Source organism: Pristiophorus japonicus, chromosome 13 (assembly GCF_044704955.1).
Source record: "Pristiophorus japonicus isolate sPriJap1 chromosome 13, sPriJap1.hap1, whole genome shotgun sequence".
NCBI lineage: Eukaryota > Metazoa > Chordata > Chondrichthyes > Pristiophoridae > Pristiophorus > Pristiophorus japonicus.
Genome location: NC_091989.1, coordinates 88937558 through 88960643, shown reverse-complemented (window position 1 = coordinate 88960643; position 23086 = coordinate 88937558). Strand labels below are relative to the sequence as shown.

The 23086-nt window shown below is 44.3% G+C and overlaps 1 protein-coding gene across 1 annotated transcript in view; it reads left to right on the top strand.

Annotated features, from left to right (window-relative positions):
- Positions 1–23086, top strand: part of hydin (HYDIN axonemal central pair apparatus protein) — a 1725340-nt gene that overhangs the window by 15929 nt on the left and 1686325 nt on the right. Inside the window, 1 exon segment of the mRNA XM_070897728.1 lies at positions 15396–15521. Coding sequence (XP_070753829.1) covers positions 15396–15521 — 126 coding nt within the window.

Sequence of the window (23086 nt, the reverse complement as noted above, 5' to 3'; positions counted from 1 at the left end):
ATGAAGAGACCAAATGTAATAGTAAGGAAGGACATTAGCAAATGTAACCCCACTATTTAAGAAAGGAGGGAGAGAAAAAAATGGGGCACTGCAGTCTAGTTAGCAATAGTAAACATAGAAACATAGAAAATAGGTGCAGTAGTAGGCCATTTGGCCCTTCGAGCCTGCACCATCATTCAATAAGACCATGGCTGATCATTCACCTCAGTACCCCTTTCCTGCTTTCTCTCCATACCCCTTGATCCCTTTAGCCATAAGGGCCATATCTAACTCCCTCTTGAATATATCCAATGAACTGGCATCAACAACTCTCTGCGGCAGGGAATTCCACAGGTTAACAACTCTGAGTGAAGAAGTTTCTCCTCATCTCAGTCCTAAATGGCCTACCCTGTATCCTAAGACTCTGTCCCCTGGTTCTGGACTTCCCCAACATCGGGAACATTCTTCCCGTATCTAACCTGTCCCGTCCCGTCAGAATCTTATACGTTTCTATGAGATCCCCTCTCATCCTTCTAAACTCCAGTGTATAAAGTCCCAATTGATCTAGTCTCTCCTCAAATGTCAGTCCAGCCATCCCTGGAATCAGTCTGGTGATCCTTCGCTGCACTCCCTCAATAGCAAGAACATCCTTCCTCAGATTAGGAGACCAAAACTGAAGACAATATTCCAGGTGAGGCTTCATCAAGTCCTTGTACAATTGCAGTAAGACCTCCCTGCTCCTATACTCAAATCCCCTAGCTATGAAGGCCAACATGCCATTTGCCTTCTTCACCGCCTGCTGTACCTGCATGCCAACTTTTAATGATTGATGAACCATGACACCCAGGTCCTGTTGCACCTCCCCTTTTTCTAATCTGCCGCCATTCAGTTAATCTGCCTTTGTGTTTTTGCCACCAAAATGGATAACCTCACATTTATCCACATTTATACTGCATCTGCCATGTATTTGCCCACTCACCTAACCTGTCCAAATCACCCTGCAGCTTCTTAGCATCTCCTCACAGCTCACACCGCCACCCAGTTTAGTGTTATCTGCAAACTTGAAGATATTACACTCAATTCCTTCATCCAAATCATTAATCTATGTTGTGAAGAGCTGGGGTCCCAGCACTGAGCCCTGCGGCACTCCACTAGTCACTGGCTCCCATTCCGAAATGGACCCATTTATCCCAACTCTCTGCTTCCTGCCTGCCAACCAATTCTCTATCCACGACGGTACATTACCCCCAATACCATGTGCTTTGATTTTGCACATCAATCTCTTGTGTGGGACCTTGTCAAAGGCCTTTGAAAGTCCAAATACACCACATCCACTGGTTTTCCCTTGTCCACTCTACTAGTTACCTTCTCAAAAAATTCCAGAAGATTTGTCAAGCATGATTTCCCTTTCATAAATCCATGCTGACTTGGACCGATCCTGTCACTGCTTTCCAAATGCGCTGCTATTTCATCCTTAATAATTGATTCCAACATTTTCCCCACTACTGATGTCAGGCTAACCGGTCTATGATTACCCGCCTTCTCTCTCCCTCCTTTTTTTAAGAAGTGGTGTTACATTAGCTACCCTCCAGACCATAGAAACTGATCCAGAGTCGATAGACTGTTGGAAAATAATCACCAATGCATCCACTATTTCTAGGGCCACTTCCTTAAGTACTCTGGGATGCAGACAATCAGGCCCCGGGGATTTATCGGCCTTCAATCCCATCAATTTCTCCAACACAATTTCCCGCCTAATAAGGATATCCTTCAGTTCCTCCTTCTCACTCGACCCTCGGTCCCCTAGTACTTCCGGAAGGTTATTTGTGTCTTCCTGCGTGAAAACAGAACCAAAGTATTTGTTCAGTTGGTCTGCCATTGCTTTGTTCTCCATTATAAATTCACCTGAGTCCGATTGCAAGGGACCTACGTTTGTCTTCACTCATCTTTTTCTCTTCACATATCTGTAGAAGCTTTTGCAGTCAGCTTTTATGTTCCCTGCAATCTTCCTCTCATACTCTATTTTCCCCCTGCTAATTAAACCCTTTGTCCTCCTCTGCTGAATTCTAAATTTCTCCCAGTCCTCAGGTTTGCTGCTTTTTCTGGCCCATTTATATGCCTCTTCCTTGGATCTAACACTATCCTTAATTTCCCTTGTTAACCATGGTTGAGCCACCTTCCCTGTTTTATTTTTACTCCAGACAGGGATGTAAAATTGTTGAAGTTCATCCATGTGATCTTTAAATGTTTGCCATTCCCTATCCACAATCAACCCTTTAAGTATCATTTGCCAGTCTATTCTCGCCAATTCACGCCTCATGACATCGAAGTTAGCTTTCCTTAAGTTCAGGACCCTAGTTTCTGAATTAACTGTGTCACTCTCCATCTTAATAAGGAATTCTACCATATTATGGTCACTCTTCCCCAAGGGGCCTCGCACAACAAGATTGCTAATTAGTCTCTTCTCATTACACATCACCCAGTCTAGGATGGCCAGCTCTCTAGTTGGTTCCTCGACATACTGGTCAAGAAAACCATCTCTAATACACTCCAGGAAATCCTCCTCCACCGCATTGCTACCAGTTTGGTTAGCCCAATCTCTATGTAAATTAAAGTAGCCCATGATAACTGCTGTACCTTTATTGCACACATCCCTAATTTCTTGTTTGATGCTGTCCCCAATCTCACTACTACTGATTGGTGGTCTGTACACAACTCCCACTAGCGTTTTCTGCCCTTTGGTATTCCGTAGCTCTGACGCAGCCCTCCTTGACCCCTGTCCGGACGTGGATTGGGTCTGCAATAGATCTGTTGGTCAGGATCACCGTTTGCATGTCGTCGTGGAGCAAGTGGAGGATGGTGCCGAATTTTTGGGGTCAGCCGAAACGGAGGAGGACAGTGTCAAAAGCCTTTGTGAGGTCAAAGAAGGCCATGTACAAGGGTTGGTGCTGTTCCCTGCATTTCTCTTGCAGTTGTCGCACAATAAAAATCATGTCCGTTGTCCCCCGAAGAGGACGAAATCCGCACTGTGACTCAGGCAGAAGACGGTTGAGGAGGATTCTGACGATGACTTTCCCAGTGGTTGATAACAAGGAGATCCCTCTGTAGTTGTCGCAGTCGGACTTGTCCCCCTTTTTAAAGATGGTCATGATTACTGCATCTCTGAAATCTCCCAGCATGCTCCCCTCCTTCCAGATGAGAGAGATGAGGTCATGTATTCGTGCCAGTTGTGCCTCTCCGCCATACTTTAGTGCCTCAGTGGGGATTCCATCTGCTCCCGTTGCCTTGTTGTTCTTAAGCAGGCGGATGGCCTTTTCTACCTCGTGCAGGGTTGGTGTTTTGCTGAGATGGTGGCGGGTAGCCTGCTGCGGGATGGAGTCGAGGACACTCGAGTCAAATTACACAGCGAGTGGCTGGGATCTGGAGTTCACTACCTGAAAGGGTGGTGGAGGCAGATTCAGTTGTGGCTTTCAGAAGGGAAATTGGATAAATACCCGAAGGAAAAAAAATTGCAGGGCTGTGGGGAAAGGGTGGGGGGCGTGAAAGTAGCTGAATTGTTCTTGCAGAGACGGGCTTGACGGGCTGATGGCCTCCTCCTGTGCTGTAATGATTCTATACTATGTCGATAATGTTTATGCAAACTGTAAACAACAAGGTAAGTTATATACACCCCCACGACAAAGCAGCTGATATTTGAAAGCATGACATATTGTGTTTTATTTATTTATGTTTTACATTTATGAATTCCCAGTCGTCTAGATTTGAGTCGGGGACAAATAATGTAATCTTTTTGCTCCCAATATTTTTGTGATTCGTATTGTATTAAATGTATCTTCAGCTGGAGCTAGGTCTGAATTCAATATAATGACTGTTTTTATTGAAGAAAAAAATCTTCTTGATTTATTGGTAACACTTGAGCCCTTCATTAAAAATGGTTGCCAAATGGAACTGCTGATGAAGAGGAAGGATGGAGGAGAGCTATGTGCCATTCAATAATATTAGTGCGGTGAATTGTGATACAATGGAAGCCAAACCTCGGGCTGAGACATTTCAACATAACCAAAAACAGACATGGAAATGATTGTGAGAAGAGAGTGAAAAAAAAATCTGTGAAAGTGAGGAACTATCTTAACGGAATACTCCAGGACACTATGATGTGATTTGGGTCCGAAAACCATGTGACACCGTGTTGGGTCTATGGAACACCTGGCTGCTTTTGTTAAAATTCACTCCCTTCTTCTTTTGTCTCTCCCCATTGCCCCTTGAAATCCTAATATTTATCTGAAGCTGGGATTGTTTGACATGGATGTGGGCACTCTTTACAGCATGACGTGGTTGGTTTCAGGTTTCTGGCCTTAACTATCCATATCTGCAGGTTCCCAATCATCCAGTTTGGGAATCTTGGCCTTTATTGCAAAAGGATGGAGTATAAAAGCAGGGAAGTCTTGTTACAGCTATACAAGGTATTGGTGAGGTCACAGCTGGAATACTGTGTGTAGTTTTGGTTTCCATATTTACGAAAGGATATACTTGCTTTGGAGGCAGTTCAGAGAAGGTTCACTAGGTTGATTCTGGAGATGAGGGGGTTGACTTATGAGGAAAGGTTGAGTAGGTTGGGCCTCATTGGAATTCAGAAGAATGAGAGGTGATCTTATCGAAACGTATAAGATTATGAGGGGGCTTGACAAGGTGGATGCAGAGAGGATGTTTACATTGATGGGGAAACTAGAGCTAGAGGGCATGATCTTAGAATAAGGGGCTGTAAGCAGTTTTGATCCTAGCCCAATTGCTAGATGGACGATTCGAATCACTCTTGCCTTACGAAAGTTTTAGACCCGGGAATTATTATTCAGAGTGTAAATGAAATGAGTCACGGACAGGAATGCTTCAGTGAAAAATCGTACTTCTATTTATTTGGTCTAACATACACTGGCTAAAACATGCACTACTAAATGAAATCGCTGTCTCTGTGGAGAATAAAATCCAGGTTACAAACAACAATACAGTACAGAAATGAGACCTAGTAACATGCAGTCATTCCCTGGCGAATTCTAACTCTACCCTTACCAACGAATTACCCTCCCCAGAATAGCCCTGAAAAGCTTCACTTCTGAGAAAATCCTGAGCCCTTACCTAGCTTGCCTGAGATATCTGGTTACTGGTTTGGGACACTCGCGACCATGCTCACCACCACACGCAGCCGGTTTCCTTTCTCAGCTCAGCTGTGGGAAGTCACCGCCTGGTCTTCAGTCTCGGTGGCTTCTTCTGCTGTACTGCGGCCTCTTCCTCTGGTACATCGATCTTGGTGGAGCGAGAGAGAGAGAGAGAGAGAGAGAGAGAGAGCTCTAGATACAAGCTGCAAGCTCCAAGCTAAGAATAAAGTGGAAAAGACCCTGTCTTTATGGGACTCTTGCTACCCCTATCTTTCCCGCCAATCTTTAAAATCCCTTTGTTTCGAAGCACAGGTATTTAGTCAGTGATGGGCCATCCAACCCATGTGTATTGGATGATGGCCCTTAATTTGGGCATCTCTCTGAGTCTTTGTGTTGGGAAACACCCGGCTCCTCCTTGGCTGGCCAGGTTAGTGGGTTCATTGTTCTGCTTTTCCTTCTGAGATGGAGGTGAGAAGTGCTTTTGCATATTAGAGTGGCTTTGTCAGTGGCCCCCCTTCCTGGCTGACAGCTCTTTTGTCAATATTCGTGGCCCCCTTCCTTTAGCTGTGACTGATGGGCAAACCCAAACCCGTTCTGGATGACTGACAGTTCTTTTGTCACAGCTAACTGCCACGCGGTCTCTGGAGTTTTAACAAAACCAGCTTTTTCACATATCTGCGCAGGGTGACCCCATAAAATCCACAAAATATTCGATTGCGTCCATTCTTTAAATAGAAACTTTGCGATCTCTTCAGGCCGCCCATTTAAAACTGAGATGAGGAGAAATTTCTTCTCTGAGCATTGTGGATCTGTGGAATTCGCTGCCTCAGAGAGCTGTGGAATCCGGGACATTGAATAAATTTAAGACAGAAATAGACAGTTTCTTAAACGCTAAGGGAATAAGGGGTTATGGGGAGCGGGCAGGGAAGTGGACCTGAGTCCATGATTGGATCAGCCATGATCGTATTAAATGGTGGAGCAGGCTCGAGGGGCCGTATGACCTACTCCTGCTCCTATTTCTTATGTTCTTATGTTAAGGGCCCTCCAAGGCTAAGTCTGAATTATCTTTGCGTTATACAACGTAAATGTGCTTTGGTAATCGCTAACAAACAGTTTATTATTTTAAATAATCCTTGAAAAGTTTTGCTGTGTTGAATTTTCAAGTATCATTTCAATGTACTTGAGTTACAATTCACTTGACGTCATGGCCCTGGAAGATAAGGTTTCAGCTGCTAATGTTGCTGCCTGGAATTAGCGATAAGCTGAGTACATCAATTTTGAGTCAAAATAATATTACCATTGTCCAGATAGAATGATAAAGTCAAATAAATGCCAGTGTTTGATTCCAGTGGGGAGCACACAGCAGCAAGTAGCTCTTTTCTCATCCTCGCTTTTCCTTTAATTGCTGCCCATCACTGATGATGGGTTCATGAAGGGGAAATCATGTTTAACTAATTTACTGTATTCATGAAGGGGAAATCATGTTTAACTAATTTACTGGAATTCTTTGAAGATATAACGAGCATGGTGGATAGAGGTGTACCGATGGATGTGGTGTATTTAGATTTCCAAAAGGCATTCGATAAGGTGCCACACAAAAGGTTACTGCAGAAGATAAAGGTACGCGGAGTCAGCGGAAATGTATTAGCATGGATAGAGAATTGGCTGACTAACAGAAAGCAGAGAGTTGGGATAAATGGGTCCTTTTCGGGTTGGAAATCGGTGGTTAGTGGTGTGCCACAGGGATCGGTGCTGGGACCACAACTGTTTACAATATACATAGATGACCTGGAGGAGGGGACAGAGTGTAGTGTAACAAAATTTGTAGATGACACAAAGATTAGTGGGGAAGTGGGTTGTGTAGAGGACACAGAGAGGCTGCAAAGAGATTTAGATAGGTTAAGCGAATGGGCTAAGGTTTGGCAGATGGAATACAATGTCGGAAAATGTGAGGTCATCCACCTTGGGGGAAAAAAAACAGTAAAAGGGACTATTATTTGAATGGGGAGAAATTACAACATGCTGCGGTGCAGAGGGACCTGGGGGTCCTTGTGCATGAATCCCAAAAAGTTAGTTTGCAGGTGCAGCAGGTAATCAGGAAGGCGAATGGAATGTTGGCCTTCATTGCAAGAGGGATGGAGTACAAAAGCAGGGAGGTCCTGCTGCAACTGTACAGGGTATTGGTGAGGCCGCACCTGGAGTACTGCGTGCAGTTTTGGTCACCTTACTTAATTCCAATGAGGCCCAACCTACTAGCTTTGGAGGGGGTACAGAGACAATTCACTAGGCTGATTCCGGAGATGAGGGGGTTACCTTATGATGATAGATTGAGTAGACTGGGTCTTTACTCGTTGGAGTTCAGAAGGATGAGGGGTGATCTTATAGAAACATTTAAAATAATGAAAGGGATAGACAAGATAGAGGCAGAGAGGTTGTTTCCACTAGTCGGGGAGACTAGAACTAGGGGGCACAGCCTCAAAATCCGGGGGAGCCAATTTAAAACCGAGTTGAGAAGGAATTTCTTCTCCCAGAGGGTTGTGAATCTGTGGAATTCTCTGCCCAGGGAAGCAGTTGAGGCTAGCTCATTGAATGTATTCAAATCACAGATAGATAAATTTTTAACCAATAAGGGAATTAAGGGGTATGTGGAGCTGAGTCCACGGCCAGATCAGCCATGATCTTGTTGAATGGCGGACCAGGCTCGAGGTGCTAGATGGCCTACTCCTGTTCCTAATTCTTATGTTCTTATGTTCTTATGATGTTGTGTTGTTCTGGTGCTCGAATGTGGATTTGAGATCACAATGTCAAGGATTTGGAAAGTATTCTTCGAGTCGCAATTCCTTGATCTCTTGACTTTCCTCTCTTGTTCCTTCTAAACTCCAAATAATCCATCCTACATACATTTCCTCCTTCCCACATTGTCACTATGTTGAAATCCGATCTCGGTGCACACTATTCCAACTCGCTGTTTTCCAGGACAATTCACTAAACAAAACCTTACTTCCCTCGGTCTTCCCTTCCTCTTGAAATGCGTAGATTTTTAAAAGCCACGATGCAATCATCCAATTGCTAATTCCTGATTTATTTTATCTTCTCTTTTTTTTATTCTTTTGAACCACCGTTTCTAAATTTAAAAAAAAAACGCTCAAATGAGGAGAAGCAATATAAACGAAATGACAACATTTTAAAGGCGGGGGTGCAGGAATGGAAAAACCTTGGGACTCTCAATACACACATCTTTGAAGGTGGCAGGACACGTTGATATTGCTGTGGATTTGTTTTTAAAGCATACATGCTCCTTGGTTTTAGTAATAGAGGTATAGAGCACAACAGCAAGAAAGTTATGGTAAACCTTTGTAATTCACTGGTTAGACCTCAGCTGGACTATTGTGTCCAATTCTGGGCACCACACTTTAGAAAGGATGTCGAGGCCTTGGAGAGGGTGCAGAGGAGATTTAGCAGAATGCTACCGGAGACTAGAAAAGCTGGGGTTGTTCTCCTTGGAGCAGAGAAGGTTAAGGGGAGATTTAATCGAGGTGTTCAAAATCTCAAAGGGTTTTGATAGAGTAAATAAGGAGCATCGGCTACCAGAGGACACAGATTTAAGGTCATTGGCAAAAGAACCAGAGGGGAGATGAGGAGCATTTCTTTTACGCAGCGAGTTGTTGTGATCAGGAATGCACTGCCTGAAAGAGTGGTGGAAGCAGAATTAATAGTATCTTTCAAAAAGGAATTGGATATATACTTAAAAAGGAAAAGGTTTGCAAGGCTATGGGGAAAGATCAGGGCCAGTGGGAATAATTGGTAGATCTTTCAGAGAGCCGGCACAGGCAGGATGGGCTGAATGGCCTCCTGTGCTGGAGGATTCCATGACTCTCTTTCACAAACTGACTTCATGCCTATTGTGGCTCCAAAATGATTTTAAATCCAGGCTGCTATTTATTCAGTGTATTCGAAGAACACGCAAACATTCTTCTTGAAAGCTCCTCTGCACTTTGTACAGGGAAGAGTAGATGGCTACTTTGGGATAGGTGCTGGTGGCCCACTATAGCTGGTGGGTCACCTGCCCAATGCCACGGACAAGGCTAGTTTGTGGTGCAGGATGACGAACCGTACTGAAAAGAGAGAGCATTGGTGTTTGGTGGGATTATACTGCCATGATTTTCTTCAGTTCTACTTTGAATTTAAAATGGATTTGGATTTTGAAAATTGCAAAGGCATTCGACACTGCAATGGTTAACTTAGATTTATGCAGAAAAACGTCAGGGGAAATTTCCTACTTTGTACTCAGTTAGGACTGAGCCATGTCTCCCGAAGCTCTGTCACCACTGTCAGCGCTCCATATTACTGGTAAAAAATCAGTTTGCGTTCCCTAGCCACTGGCTCCATCTCTCTCTCTCTCTCTCTGTCTCTGTCTCTGTCTCTTTATCTCTGTCTCTCTCTCTGTCTCTCTTTGTCTCTCTCTCTCTCTGTCTCTCTGTCTCTCTGTCTCTGTCTCTGTCTCTCTCTCTCTCTCTGTCTCTCGCATCTGAGGCTGAACCAGACTGTTCACAACGTAGGTGTCATATTTGACCCTGAGATGAGCTTCCGGCCACATATCCACGGCATTACTAAAACCGCCTATTTCCACCTCCGTAACATTGCCCAACTCCGCCTGTGCCTCAGCTCATCCGCTGCTGAAACCCTCATCCATGCCTTTGTTACCTCTAGACTTGACTACTCCAACGCATTCCTGGCTGGCCTCCCCACATTCTACCCTACGTAAGCTTGAGGTCATCCAAAACCTGGCAGCCTGAGTTCTAACTCGCACCGCGACCCGCTCACCCATCACCCCTGTGCTCACTGACCTACATTGGCTCCCGGTTAAGCAACACCTCAATTTCAAAATTCTCATTCTTGTTTACAAATCCCTTCATAGCCTCACCCGTCCCTATCTCTGTAATCTGCTCCAGCCCCACAACCCTCCGCACCCCCCCCCTCCCTTCATAGCCTCACCCGTCCCTATCTCTGTAATCTGCTCCAGCCCCACAACCCCCCCGCACCCCCCCCCCCCCACCCAGAGATGTCTGCACTCCTCAAATTCTGCCCTCTTGAGCATCCCTGATTATAAGTGAAGCATGGGGAAATGTGGGCAGAAATCTGCATTCAACTATCATGTGATTTCTGTTGGATGAATGTGCTCTGCCACTGGATCTAATTGAAGACGCTCTCTAAGTAAGCTATTGTTCGAGCAACAGGAATCAAAGCACGAAACATTCGTGATTACACTGTGACGGTTTTCACCACAGTTTTGAACTTGTGGAACCATTGTACTTGATTATTAGATGAAGACTCATTGCACTGATCGTATTTTAAATTGGAGAGGTCATCTTTATTTGCAGCTTATTATTGAACTGTAATTTTGGCTAACAGTACATTTAGCTGAATGGACCGAGACAAACAAGACGTCCTTTACCTGGCTAGACACATAGAATAGATGATTGTTTTCATTAGGAGTTTTATTAGTCAGGCGTGCTTTGGCAACTTGTCAGCGGTAGGGTAATTCATGAAAGAAGAAGCTGGCGTTCCTCGTTAAGCGGATCATTGCTTGCCGATGCACCACGTCTGTCTCATGGACACAGTCAGATTTTTATTAAATGCTCATTACTGTGACAAATGGCAGTTCATAAACACTTAAATGTTTTTCAATGTTTTAAACATCTCCTTTGTAAAAAATGTACTCATTTAAGATAAATTATATCTTTTCCCTTGTATTGTATCTAACCATGATGCTGAGAAAGAACATTTTGAGGAGAGCGTCTCCTTCCTCACCCATCCCTGCATCCCCTGTGCAGGTAAGGTGCATGATAGTACCCAGCTGCATTTTATGTTTCATAGAATCATGGATTCATAGAGTAGTACAGCACAGAAGGAGGCCATTCGACCCATCAAGTCTCTGCTGGCACTTTTGAAGAGCAATCTGGTTAGTCCTGCTCTTTTCTCATATCCCACCATTTTTTTACCTACAAGTATTTAACCAATTCCCTTTTGAAGGATATTATTGAAGCTGCAACCCGATCAGGCAGTGCATTCCAAATCCTCACCATTCGTTGCGATAAAAAGCTTTTCCTCATGCTGCCTCTGATTCTTGCCAATCACCTTAAATCTATGCCTTGTGGTTATCAACCCTGCAACCATTGGAAACTGTTTCTCTTTATTTATTCTATCTAAATCCTTCCTAACACCTCTATCAAATCTCCTCTTAATCTTCTCTGCTCTAAGGAGAACAACCCTAGCTTCTTCAATCTATCCACGTTACTGTATTCCTTCATGCCTGGAACAATTCTAGCAAATCTCTTTTGTACCCTTGCCAAAGCCATCATGTCCTTCCTAAAGTGTGGTGCTCAGCATTGGACACAATGCTCCAACTGGGGTCGATCTAGTGTTTTAGATAGGATTAGCATAATTTCTTGGCTTTTGTACTCTGATTCTGTTTATAAAGCCCAGGATCCCATCTGCTTTATTAACTGCTTTGTTGACCTGTATTTGTGCACAAGCACCCCCCCAGGCCTCTCTGTTCTTCAACCCCCTTTAAAATGATACCATTTAGCTTGTATTGTCTCTCCTCATTCTTCCTACCAAGATGTATCACCTAACACCTAACCTGTGTTGAATTTCATCTGCTCTGTGTCTGCTCATTCCACCAGCCTGTCTACGTCCTTGTCAAGACTATTACACTTCCAAATTTTGTGTCATCTGCAAATTTCAAAATTGTGCCCTGTATATCCAAGTCATTAATGTAAATCAAAAACAGCAGTGGTCCTAGTCAATTAAGCTGTGTGGCCATGCAATAATGGGAAAGGTCCCGTGCAGGCTGCTCATCGGCTTTTACATTGTACCGCGCAGGCACAGAAATTTAAAGGGACCACGCATTAAAAGAAACGGGCCACGCAGAACAAAGCGCAGCTTACAGGGAACATTGGCCCTAGGACTGAATCCTGGGGAAAACCACGGTATATCTCTCATCCATCTGACTGCTTCCAAATTATTATTCAGGAGAGGGAAGGAAGCCGATTGTGTGGGATATAGTCCTGCAACGGAGCATTATGCAGAGGCATGAATTGGTGTAGGCCCCATTCAAAGAGAAAAGAAGAAACTGTGAAGAGGGTGCAGTGGCTTAAACACTGGTCTTCCATCCCTGAGATCCTGAGTTCAAATCCAGCCCAGACGGATGGGATGAAAGCGTCCTCTGTCCACTGGCTGCAAAGGTCCTATGTGAAATGAGTCTGGGCAGTCTCAATCCAGTTCCTACCGGGCGTACAGCAGATAATTGTCCTTAATTTTCCAACTGGGAAATGGTAAAAGCAGCAGACTGGTGTGGGAGGACTGCTCCTCTGAGGCTGGGGTGTGTTTGTGGGGCTGAAGGAGCGTTACCATGTGTCACGATGGATTCCATGTTGTCAATAATTAATAAATCTTTGCATGTAATGTATAGCTGCGAGTGGTACATGGACAACCCTCACATCTTGTGTTTGTTGAGGTTGTCTGGATAGTGGCAAGAAGTTTTATTTTAGTAAGTGATTGGCCTGTACTTTCAAATCCTTCTCTCCATCTGCTGAGTGGGTTGCTAGTACTAATGTAGCAGTAACACTGTTGTGTCTGTTGCTCATAATAGGCCATGATAGGAGACTAGGGCTGGAATTTTCTGGGGTCCGCGAAGACGTTATCTGAAGCGAGTCGAGTGGGAAATTTGAAATAAGTTGAAACAGGTCAGAAATCTACCTTTATTCCACTCCTATGTGTCTTTCCCTCGGGCGTGTTTACCGATGTGGCAGCAACCCGACCGATTGGCAGAGGTGAGCGACCTAATTCAAATCATTATCACCTTGTTGTCAGACCGTTAAGCGCCATTTTTGGCCTACATTTCAAATTTCCCTGGCTGATCACGGGATTCGCATAGCTCGAGAACCATGTCTGTCAACCTGAGGTGGGAGTTGAGTGGTCATTGCTCCAGCTGATTAGTTGACAGCATGAAATGTACTATAAAGCTCACAGCTGATCACTTTCCTCAGGCAGAAGCTGTGCTGACTGAGCTTTCTGCTGTTAGACTCTATCATGGCCTACTATTGGTATGAATGCATTAGGATGAGGGTGAGTGTGAGGGGTGGCTAGTAAGATGGGGGATGTGATAATGTAGGTAGATAGAGAGAGAGAGAGAGAGAGAGGGATGGGTGGACATGCAAGGTATGTTGGTGTGAGTAAGGATGTGCAGAAGTAGGGTTGGGAAGGCAGAGTGATGGGGATGTGATGAGAGGCACAGCAGGATGAAGTTGAGTGTGGCTTTGCACTCGCCTTTCCTGATCTACTGAGAACATTGAAACATTTCGGCACTGCTCCCAGGTCCTTTTGAACACATTCCTGCTGTTCACCTTCACTGCAATTTGGAGCCAGGAATTTTTTGTCTTCGAGGGAGCTCTCTTCTGCCCATTCAAAAGGAAGAGGACCTCCCTGCGTTCTCTGACTCCCTCCAAAAACTTATATGAAGGGAGTCATCGGAGAACCTGGATGCAGCCCTCTGCCTCTGTGCAGTCATGTCTCGAAGTGTTTGGAGCAATCAGAACCTCCAGTGAAGTGACTGCACACTGCTAGATGAGCCTTTAAATATCCCGGCCGAAAACATGATGTCATCAGACCTGCACCATTTAATAGGGACGGGTAATGTGCCGGGTGGGCTTAACAAGCCTCATTAGCGCAAAGTCAAGTTCTGCAGCGGGATGGAAGCACAAACAGGGCCACCGCCCGCCCAGACCTGGCCTGCCCAGGTAAAGAAAACTCTGGCCTAGGTCTTCTTGAATTGCTCCTGGTTCAGCCGAACTGGACCACCTTTCACAGTATCTCTATCCACATTACCTGGGTGGTCAATTTTGTCTGCTGCCGCTTCAGTGGGATTTAGCGAAGGGCTACTGTAGGAGAAAGTCCAGAAGATTACCTGTTCTTGGTTTATTGAGATCACTATGGACATTCCAGAGGTTATGTGCTTGACCTGGCTATGTAGCAAGCTGCATGATTGGCACAGTGTGCTATAGCAAACTGAATAAGTAGTTGTGTATGGGAATTGTAAATCACTCTGACATTTTACAAATTCCTGTCGATCTTCAGGCCAACCTATCATCTTTAGTATGTCTTTCAGCCTCAAGCAATCCTGAGACCTCAGCCACACTTGCATCAGAACTTCATATTTATGACGAGGTGTTGCAGCTATGCCTCATCATTCTGTATCACTCCAAAATAACAGCAGTGAGATTTATGCATTGCTTCTTGAGCCTCTGGTATGAAGATAGTGTCTTCATGTGGAACTGTGTGCCTTGTAAGCATAAGTTCCAATGTGGAATTAAACAACGTTGTTAGAATATGCGTCAGTCTATGGAAAAGCAGTCGCGTAATCTCTTGAAGGTTCCCATGAATTGCCAGTATTTAAGAGCTGCCCATCACGTTACAATTGTATCTGGTTGCATCCGTTTGATTTTTCATCTAATGCATCAACATTTTAAAAAAAAATGCCTTGCCTGTGTTCAACTGCTTTGCGACCATAAGATTGCATCTGTAATTTTTGAAAATTCTGTTTTCAGGGATGAATAATTAGCAGGGCTGTTTTGGTACAAATTAGGAATAAGTTATTAGGAAGGACCATTGACGTGGACAGTGGAAAGACAATTAGATACACTTCTGGTGAGAAACGTGATTTGAGGGATAAGAGGGTTTGATCTGTTGGAGCTCATGGCCTTGTGACCTTTTCCTGTTCTTGTTCCAAAAAATTCTTTGTTCTTGTATTGCAGTATTGAGTGTTGACGTTAGCAGGGTTTATTTATTCAAAAGCAGCATGTTTTGATCAACATTACTTGCACCAGATGAAAAGCAATAGTGGTGAGAAATAGAAATGTATGTTTTTTCCCAGTTTTTGCACCTGATGCCAGCATCTAGTAATGCAAGGTTATAACCTTGCCATGTTGTGCTGTCATGAGTCTGCAACTCTGTGCTGTTTTTCTTAGCCGGAGAGATGGCACTATGCTTTACAATCTGACTTGCTGCCCTTGAAGAACCAGCTGTTGTCTACTTTCCGGCTTGGGCCTAAAATTGATTTGTTAAACTTGGCAAATCTCAAGCATCAATCGATCTTCACTTGTCACAAACAAGCTGGATCTTCCAGGGTAACAGCTGTAATACTTCGATATAATTACTGTTGTGTTTTTTTCAAATAACAACTATTTCTGAATTTTTTTTCAGCTGACTCCCTCAGCGTTTATGAAGGAGATGTCCCTTGACACAAAACAGAAGCTAGCAAATACTCATGAGATGTATCTCCCTCCCATTGTTGAGCTTCTCGATATGACTGAAACCACACTCCAAAAGGTACAGTCCATTATTTCCATAACATTTTCAATGATTCAAAACAATTAGATGTTCGAATTTATAGTACAGTCCTCTTCACAATGAAAAGACTTTCCTTAATTTGTGTACACCGCACTTGATCATATGTATGCTATGGTATGTAGCTAATTTATTTACAAAAATGATGTTGGGCTAAACCATGCTTTACTGGATTTATGGGTACAGTACAGCTCTGCATAGTAGTGCCTACGGACAGGTGCTTGCATGCTTTTAGGGAGAGGGAGGGTAGTGAATAAGAGATTCATGGATGCACAGACTGGGAGATGTGTGAACCTTTATTAATGCTGCCACTTTAGTGCTTAATTGAAATGAGCTGATGGTCGAACAGAATTGCAGTATGGGAAACTTCCAGCATGTGCATGTGTTGGAATAAAGAACATAAGAACTAAAGTAAATGTTGGTCCCTTAGAAGATGAGAAGGGGGATTTAATAATGGGAAATGTGGAAATGGCTGAGACCTTAAACAATTATTTTACTTCGGTCTTCACAGTGGAAGACACAAAAACCATGCCAAAAATTGCTGGTCACGGGAATGTGGGAAGGGAGGACCTTGAGACAATCACTATCACTAGGGGGGTAGTGCTGGACAAGCTAATGGATCTCAAGGTAGACAAGTCCCCTGGTCCTGATGAAATGCATCCCAGGGTATTAAAAGAGATGGCGGAAGTTATAGCAGATGCATTCGTTATAATCTACCAAAATTCTCTGGACTCTGGGGAGGTACCAGCGGATTGGAAAGCAGCTAATGTAACGCCTCTGTTTAAAAAAGGGGGCAGACAAAAGGCAGGTAACTATAGGCCGGTTAGTTTAACATCTGTAGTGGGGAAAATGCTTGCAGCTATCATTAAGGAAGAAATAGCGGGACCTCTAGATAGGAATAGTGCAATCAAGCAGACGCAATATGGATTCATGAAGGGGAAATCATGTTTAACTAATTTACTGGAATTCTTTGAGGATATAACGAGCATGGTGGATCGAGGTGTACCGATGAATATGGTGTATTTAGATTTCCAAAAGGCATTCGATAAGGTGCCACACAAAAGGTTACTGCAGAAGATAAAGGTATGCGGAGTCAGAGGAAATGTATTAGCATGGATCGAGAATTGGCTGGCCAACAGAAAGCAGAGAGTCTGGATAAATGGGTCCTTTTCGGGTTGGAAATCAGTGGTTAGTGGTGTGCCACAGGGATCGGTGCTGGGACCACAACTGTTTACAATATACATAGATAACCTGGAAGAGTAGTGTAACAAAATTTGCAGATGACACAAAGATTAGTGGGAAAGTGGGTTGTGTAGAGGACACAGAGAGGCTGCAAAGAGATTTAGATAGGTTAAGCGAATGGGCTAAGGTTTGGCAGATGGAATACAATGTCGGAAAATGTGAGATCATCCACCTTGGAAAAAAAAACAGTAAAAGGGAATATTATTTGAATGGGGAGAAATTACAACATGCTGTGGTGCAGAGGGACCTGGGGGTCTTTATGCATGAATCCCCAAAAGTTAGTTTGCAGGTGCAGCAGGTAATCAGGAAGGCGAATGGAATGTTGGCCTTCATTGCGAGAGGGATGGAGTACAAAAGCAGGGAGGTCCTGCTGCAACTGTACAGGGTATTGGTGAGGCCGCACCTGGAGTACTGCGTGCAGTTTTGGTCACCTCACTTAAGGAAGGATATAGTAGCTTTGGAGGGGGTACAGAGACGATTCACTAGGCTGATTCCGGAGATGAGGGGGTTACCTTATGATGATAGATTGAGTAGACTGGGTCTTTACTCGTTGGAGTTCAGAAGGATGAGGGGTGATCTTATGGAAACATTTAAAATAATGAAAGGGATAGACAAGAAAGAGGCAGAGAGGTTGTTTCCACTGGTCGTGGAGACTAGAACTAGGGGGCACAACCTCAAAATACGGGGGAGCCAATTTAAAACCGAGTTGAGAAGGAATTTCTTCTCCCAGAGGGTTGTGAATCTGTGGAATTCTCTGCCCAAGGAAGCAGTTGAGGCGAGCTCATTGAATGTATTCAAACCACAGATAGATAGATTTTTAACCAATAAGGGAATTAAGGGTTACGGGGAGCGGGCGGGTAAGTGGAGCTGAGTCCACGGCCAGATCAGCCATGATCTTGTTGAATGGCGGAGCAGGCTCGAGGGGCTAGATGGCCTACTCCTGTTCCTAATTCTTATGTTCTTATGTAGGAGCAGGAGTTGGCCATTTGCCCCCTCGAGCCTACTCCGCCATTCAATAAGATCACAGTTGATATGATCATGGACTCAGCTCCATTTCCCCATAACCCTTTACTCCCTTATCGCTCAAAAATCTGTTTATCTTTGCCTTAAATATATTCAATGACCTAGCCTCCACAGCTCTCTGGGGCAGAGAATTCCACATATTTACAAGCTTCTGAGAGAGGAAATTCCTCCTCATCTCGGTTTTAAATGGGCGACCCCTTATTCTGAAACTATGCCCCCTAGTTCTAGATTCCCCATGAGTGGAAACATCCTCTCTGCATCTACCTTGTCGAACCTCTAATTCTTCTGAACTCCAATGAGTAGAGGCCCAACCTACTCAACCTTTCCTCCGAAGTCAACCCCCTCACCTCAGATCAACAGAGTGAACCTTCTCTGAACTGCCTCCTTTGCAAGTATATCCCTCCTTAAATGAGGAAACCAAAACTGCGGCTTGTTGGTCCTGAATCATAAGACCGAGTCTCTGAGGTCGCTACATTTTTCAGGGTTATGATGAAAATAACAGCATGTTATTGACACAAAGTGGTGAAATTCCTCTTGAACAGGAGCACAAAATGGACAATAGCAAATCGTCGGCCTGCCATGACTTCAATGAGAAAGAAAATCAGGCGGGGTGTAAAGCAGGCTGCTGATTCGCTGTTGCCTGTTTTGTGCCCAAGATCAATTTCACCCCTAAAATGTATAATATAACGGGTACGCAATTAAAATTGTAGGGGAGAGCTCACCCGCCAGCCATGGCTCAGTTGGTAGCTCCATCGCCTCTGAGTCAGAAGGTTGTGCGTTGAAGTCCAACTCCAGAGACTGGAGCTCATAAATCTAGGCTGACACTCCAGTGCAGTGCTGAAGGGGTGCTGCACTGTCAGAGGTGCCGTCGTTCCAATGAGACGCTAAACCGAGGCCCCGTTTGCTCTCTCAGGTGGACGTAAAAGATCCCAGGGCACTATTTCGAAGAAGAGCAGGGGCGTTATCCCTGGTGTTGCAGCCAATATTTATCCTTCAATCAACATCACTGAAACAGATTATCTGGTCATTATCACATTGCTGTTTGTGGGAGCTTGCAGTGCACAAATTGGCTGTCGCGTTTCCAACATTACAACAGTGACTACACCTCAAAAGTACTTCATTGGTTGTAAAGCGCTTTGAGACGTCCGGTAGTCGTGAAAGGTGCTATGTAAATACAAGTCTTTCTTTCAAAATTATATTTGTTGGCCTCTCTGTATGAACTGGCAGATATCAAGGCCACAGATTAGATTTTAACTTGTCCTGGATAAATTAATTTATCGCAGTAATCCAGTGAATGTCCCATTTGTTGAAATGGATGCAGTCATTCGATTGTTCCTGCGTTCAAAATGCTACACATTGACGTGGTGCTCTACACTATTGACTTCAGTAGCCATTCAGGAACAGTACATTTTAATTAAAACTCTATCTTCCCCTCCCCCAGGCAGTATGCTTAAACTCTCGGTAGTTTATGTGAATGGCAGGGCATCACCCAAAGTGTAAGAGAGAAGATGAGTACATCGGGACCTAGTGATTCGGTGTTGCCAAGCTTGCGTTATAAAAGCCGACAGATTTTAGGAGGGAGGGATCGAGATTTTGCGATTCTGGAAAAGAATGAGTTCAAGTTATGTGTGAAGTCCTGATTTGAACATAGTGAGAATCATGGAGGAAAAAGAGTGGAGGACAGCGAGGAACAGGAGAGGAAAGATCACAGACGCAATGACCAGAGCAAAGAAAGAAATATAAAATGAAATGACTCTTAAAAAGGATAAAAAGGGCAATGCATTTCTGTGATTAAAATCAAGTGCGTGGCTCAACACTGAAGTTAGAGTGCTGCATTAAATGTCTAGCACTCTGTTACTGCAAGAAATTTGTTGCTCTGAAAATAGGCAAATGTGAGCTGGTTGCTGCAGCCCTGGGCAGCTGTCACTGTTTTAAATTCTCATAAGCTGAAATGTCATTTTTGATCTCGGTGTCTGTCAGCTACCGACAGACGCTTGCAAATGTGATTTTTGTTTAATTATGGCATTTACCTTGGCTAGACTTGTAATTAATGAATAATGAGATATTTAATTGCAGATTAGCATTTTGCAGGGTAAGAACTTGGTCTGTTTGGCTCTGTTGGTAGCGCTCTTGCCTCCGAGTCAAGGTTGTGGGTTGAACCCCACCCTATATAGTGCAGCTCTATAATTGCCAGAGGTTCTCTTCTTTGAATATGTTAAATTGAAGCTCTAATTGCTTGTTTAGGCAGACATCATGGGCGTAATTTTAACCACCCAGGATAGGAAGGGTGTGGGGTGGACGGGGTGGTTCAAAAAAAAAATTCTGAAGCCTGACCCTAAACCACCTCCAACATCCGCTTTTAACGGAGGCGAGTTGGGGAAGTGGGCGGGGTGGATGGGTCACTCAGCTGTTCTTGGAAGGCGGGTCTATCCCTAAAATATTTTAGAGGTTCTTTGCCTTAAATTTAACCTCTGTTTCTCACTTAACTTCTGGGGACGGGTTTTCCAACCTCAGGATCCCGGCAGCTGAAGGTAGGCAATAATGGCTGGATGGAACAGGTTTTTCCAGCACTGCTTGTGGGCCAGGAAGATCAGAAGTGCTTTCCCACCCCCATCTCTCGGCTCACCAAGCTTACCCTGTAAACCACTCTGTGATCCAATCGTCGGACCCCTCTCCCCTTGATCGAACCCCCGATGTCCAAATTCCCCCCCACCCCAGTGTCTGACTCCACACCTCCCCCCCCCCCCCCACCCCCCCCCCCCCCAACCTCTGATGTCCGACTTGTGGTCTGTTGGTTACACAGTCAAATGGGAATTATTCATCTGTGAGCCTTGAGGCTATAACCTGGATTTTCCAATTGGAATATTGGGTGGAGTTCCATTACAACAAATCTCTGCCCAATTTTTTACCTCCTCCATTTACCACTGCCATTTCAGGATGCGCAGGAAGTGCGTGTGCATTTTTGAGTGCCTTGCAAGCAAGTGAAGCAAAAATATGTCCTTTGGCCGATTTTCTATCAAACTGCCCTCTTTCTGTCCTGCTTCCTGCACCAGTGGTTCCACTGAGCTATTGGGGAACCTGGGCGCACTCTGACTTCCTGCAGACTGGGCAACCATTTGGCAATCTCAGACCTTCTTTCTCTGAACAGAAACAGTACTGATGATGCCTGCCCCTTTATGTTCTTTATTGGGACTAAAATGTAATTGGTGATTAATAGCCAGCATAGATCAGTTGCACCGAACCTGAGAAGATACTGCTGTTCTGCATTCCATAGAAATGTGCATATTCATGTTGACTGTTAGAATTGTGCAACAGATGCCATAGATTATTTCCCAGAGAAAGAAAAAAATATTCTTCAGCATATTGAGGAGGAGGTAAATTCTGAATTCGTTAAAAGTGTTATGGGAATAAAGAAAAGGAAAGTATTCGAGATGATAGTTAAGTTAGAGGAGAGCAAATTGCCAGGACCTGACAGAACACATCCAAGGATCCTGAGGGAAATGGGGGAAGAATTAGCAGAAACTAACCCAAGTAATTACAGGTCAGTTGGTTTAACATCTGTGGTACGGGAAATTTTAGAATCTTTAAAGATAAAATTACAAAATAGTGTCAGATGGAATTCAATGTCAATAAATGTGAGGTGGTGCATTTTGGTTTTTAAAAAAAAGTAACAATTATACTTTATATAATAAAATATATAAATGCAAGTCTTCTTTACTTTGGGCAAAAAGCTGGGTGATGTGGAGAGGAGAGGGATTTGGGAGTTTCAGGTACACAAGACATTAAAAAAAAGTGGATAAGGCCATAAAAAAAGGCTTATGCAATATTAGGTTTTATGGCAAGTGGTATAGGCCGGGGCCATTGGAGGGAGCAGCGTGCAGTGGCCTGGCCCGGAAATTGGCTCGGTCCCGGCCTGCAAGACCATCAGCGAGCCGGAGCCATTGGAGGGAGCATCGTGCGGCGGCATACCACTGCAGGGAGCAGCGCGTGCTGCTGCAGGAGGGCGACGGCTATGAAGCCAGGTCACTGATTGCAGTGCGGGCAGGCACAGCTGGAGAAGCGAAGGAGTGGCAATAGTCTATAGAGGGAAGTGATCGGGGCCCAGGAGAAGCATGAGTCTGGGGCCCAGAAGAGGCGAGGGGCCCAGGGGTAGTGCGGGCCAGCCCACATTGCGATATGTGTGGGCGCTCGGTCTGTGCAGCAGAGCTAGTCATGTGGTGGCTGGTGTGCAACGGCCACCACACGTTTAAAAAAAAATCCACCCACAGGCATCTTCCACCCTTCACGATGTAGTTCAGGATCTGGAATATTAGGTCCTTCATTGAAACACCTGTGAACTCATCACTTTTTGGCGTGGAGGCAAGTCATCCTCGCTTCGAGGGACTGCCGATGATGATGATAGATTAGAAACGGCATGGCATAATGGCAAATCTATATAAAACTTAAGATCACAATTGGAGAACTGTGTGAAATTTTGGACTGCACACAATAGCAAGGATGTTGAGGTAATAGAGATTCAATAGGCTGCTGCCTGGTACGGGAAAATAGAAATATGAAGAAAGACTTGAAAAATTGGGGCTATTTTTGTTAGAACCGAGGAAATTAAGGTGTGTAAAATTATGAAGGGATGGGACAGAGTCGACAAACAGACTGTTTCCAGTGATTGGGGGGTCGTGTATATGAGTAAATGCAAGCAATTTAGTACAGAGAGCAAGGTTGTGAGGCTGCCTCTACCAGAGTTAGTGATTGAAGCATAACTATGCCAACAGTTAAGAATTAATTTAGATTGCTGGTGGAAGGAAAGGGCACATGGGATTAGGACTGCTACTCATGTAGAGGATAAACATCAAAATGGCCTGGTTCCATGTGCATAAGATTTTGAGGACCTGTTCTTGGGCCCATTTGATTTTGTTAGCATAGTTTGATGCTCCTCAGCTCATTGGTTCAGGTTTGTAAACTGGTGGGGAGGGTTCAGTGCAATGTTTACTGACCTCTGTTTGGTGGATGTGCAGGTGCAATGTAAAGGGCATAAAATGGTTTCTGGAATTCAAAAACAAATTGTAGCTCAAGACCAGGACAGAGTTTGAATTGCTGAAAGTATAAGTATTCAGCAATTGGGAAGAAGGAGGAGCATGCAGAACTGTTTCAATGTGTGAAATAAAGAAATTGGGCCTGAATTTCCATTTTGTTTGTTTTTGGGGGCGGAGGGGGGCAAGGGATTTGAGGTGTAAGGCAGATACGCCAGAGTTACGTCCGTTCTAAAATACATGCTAACTTCTGGT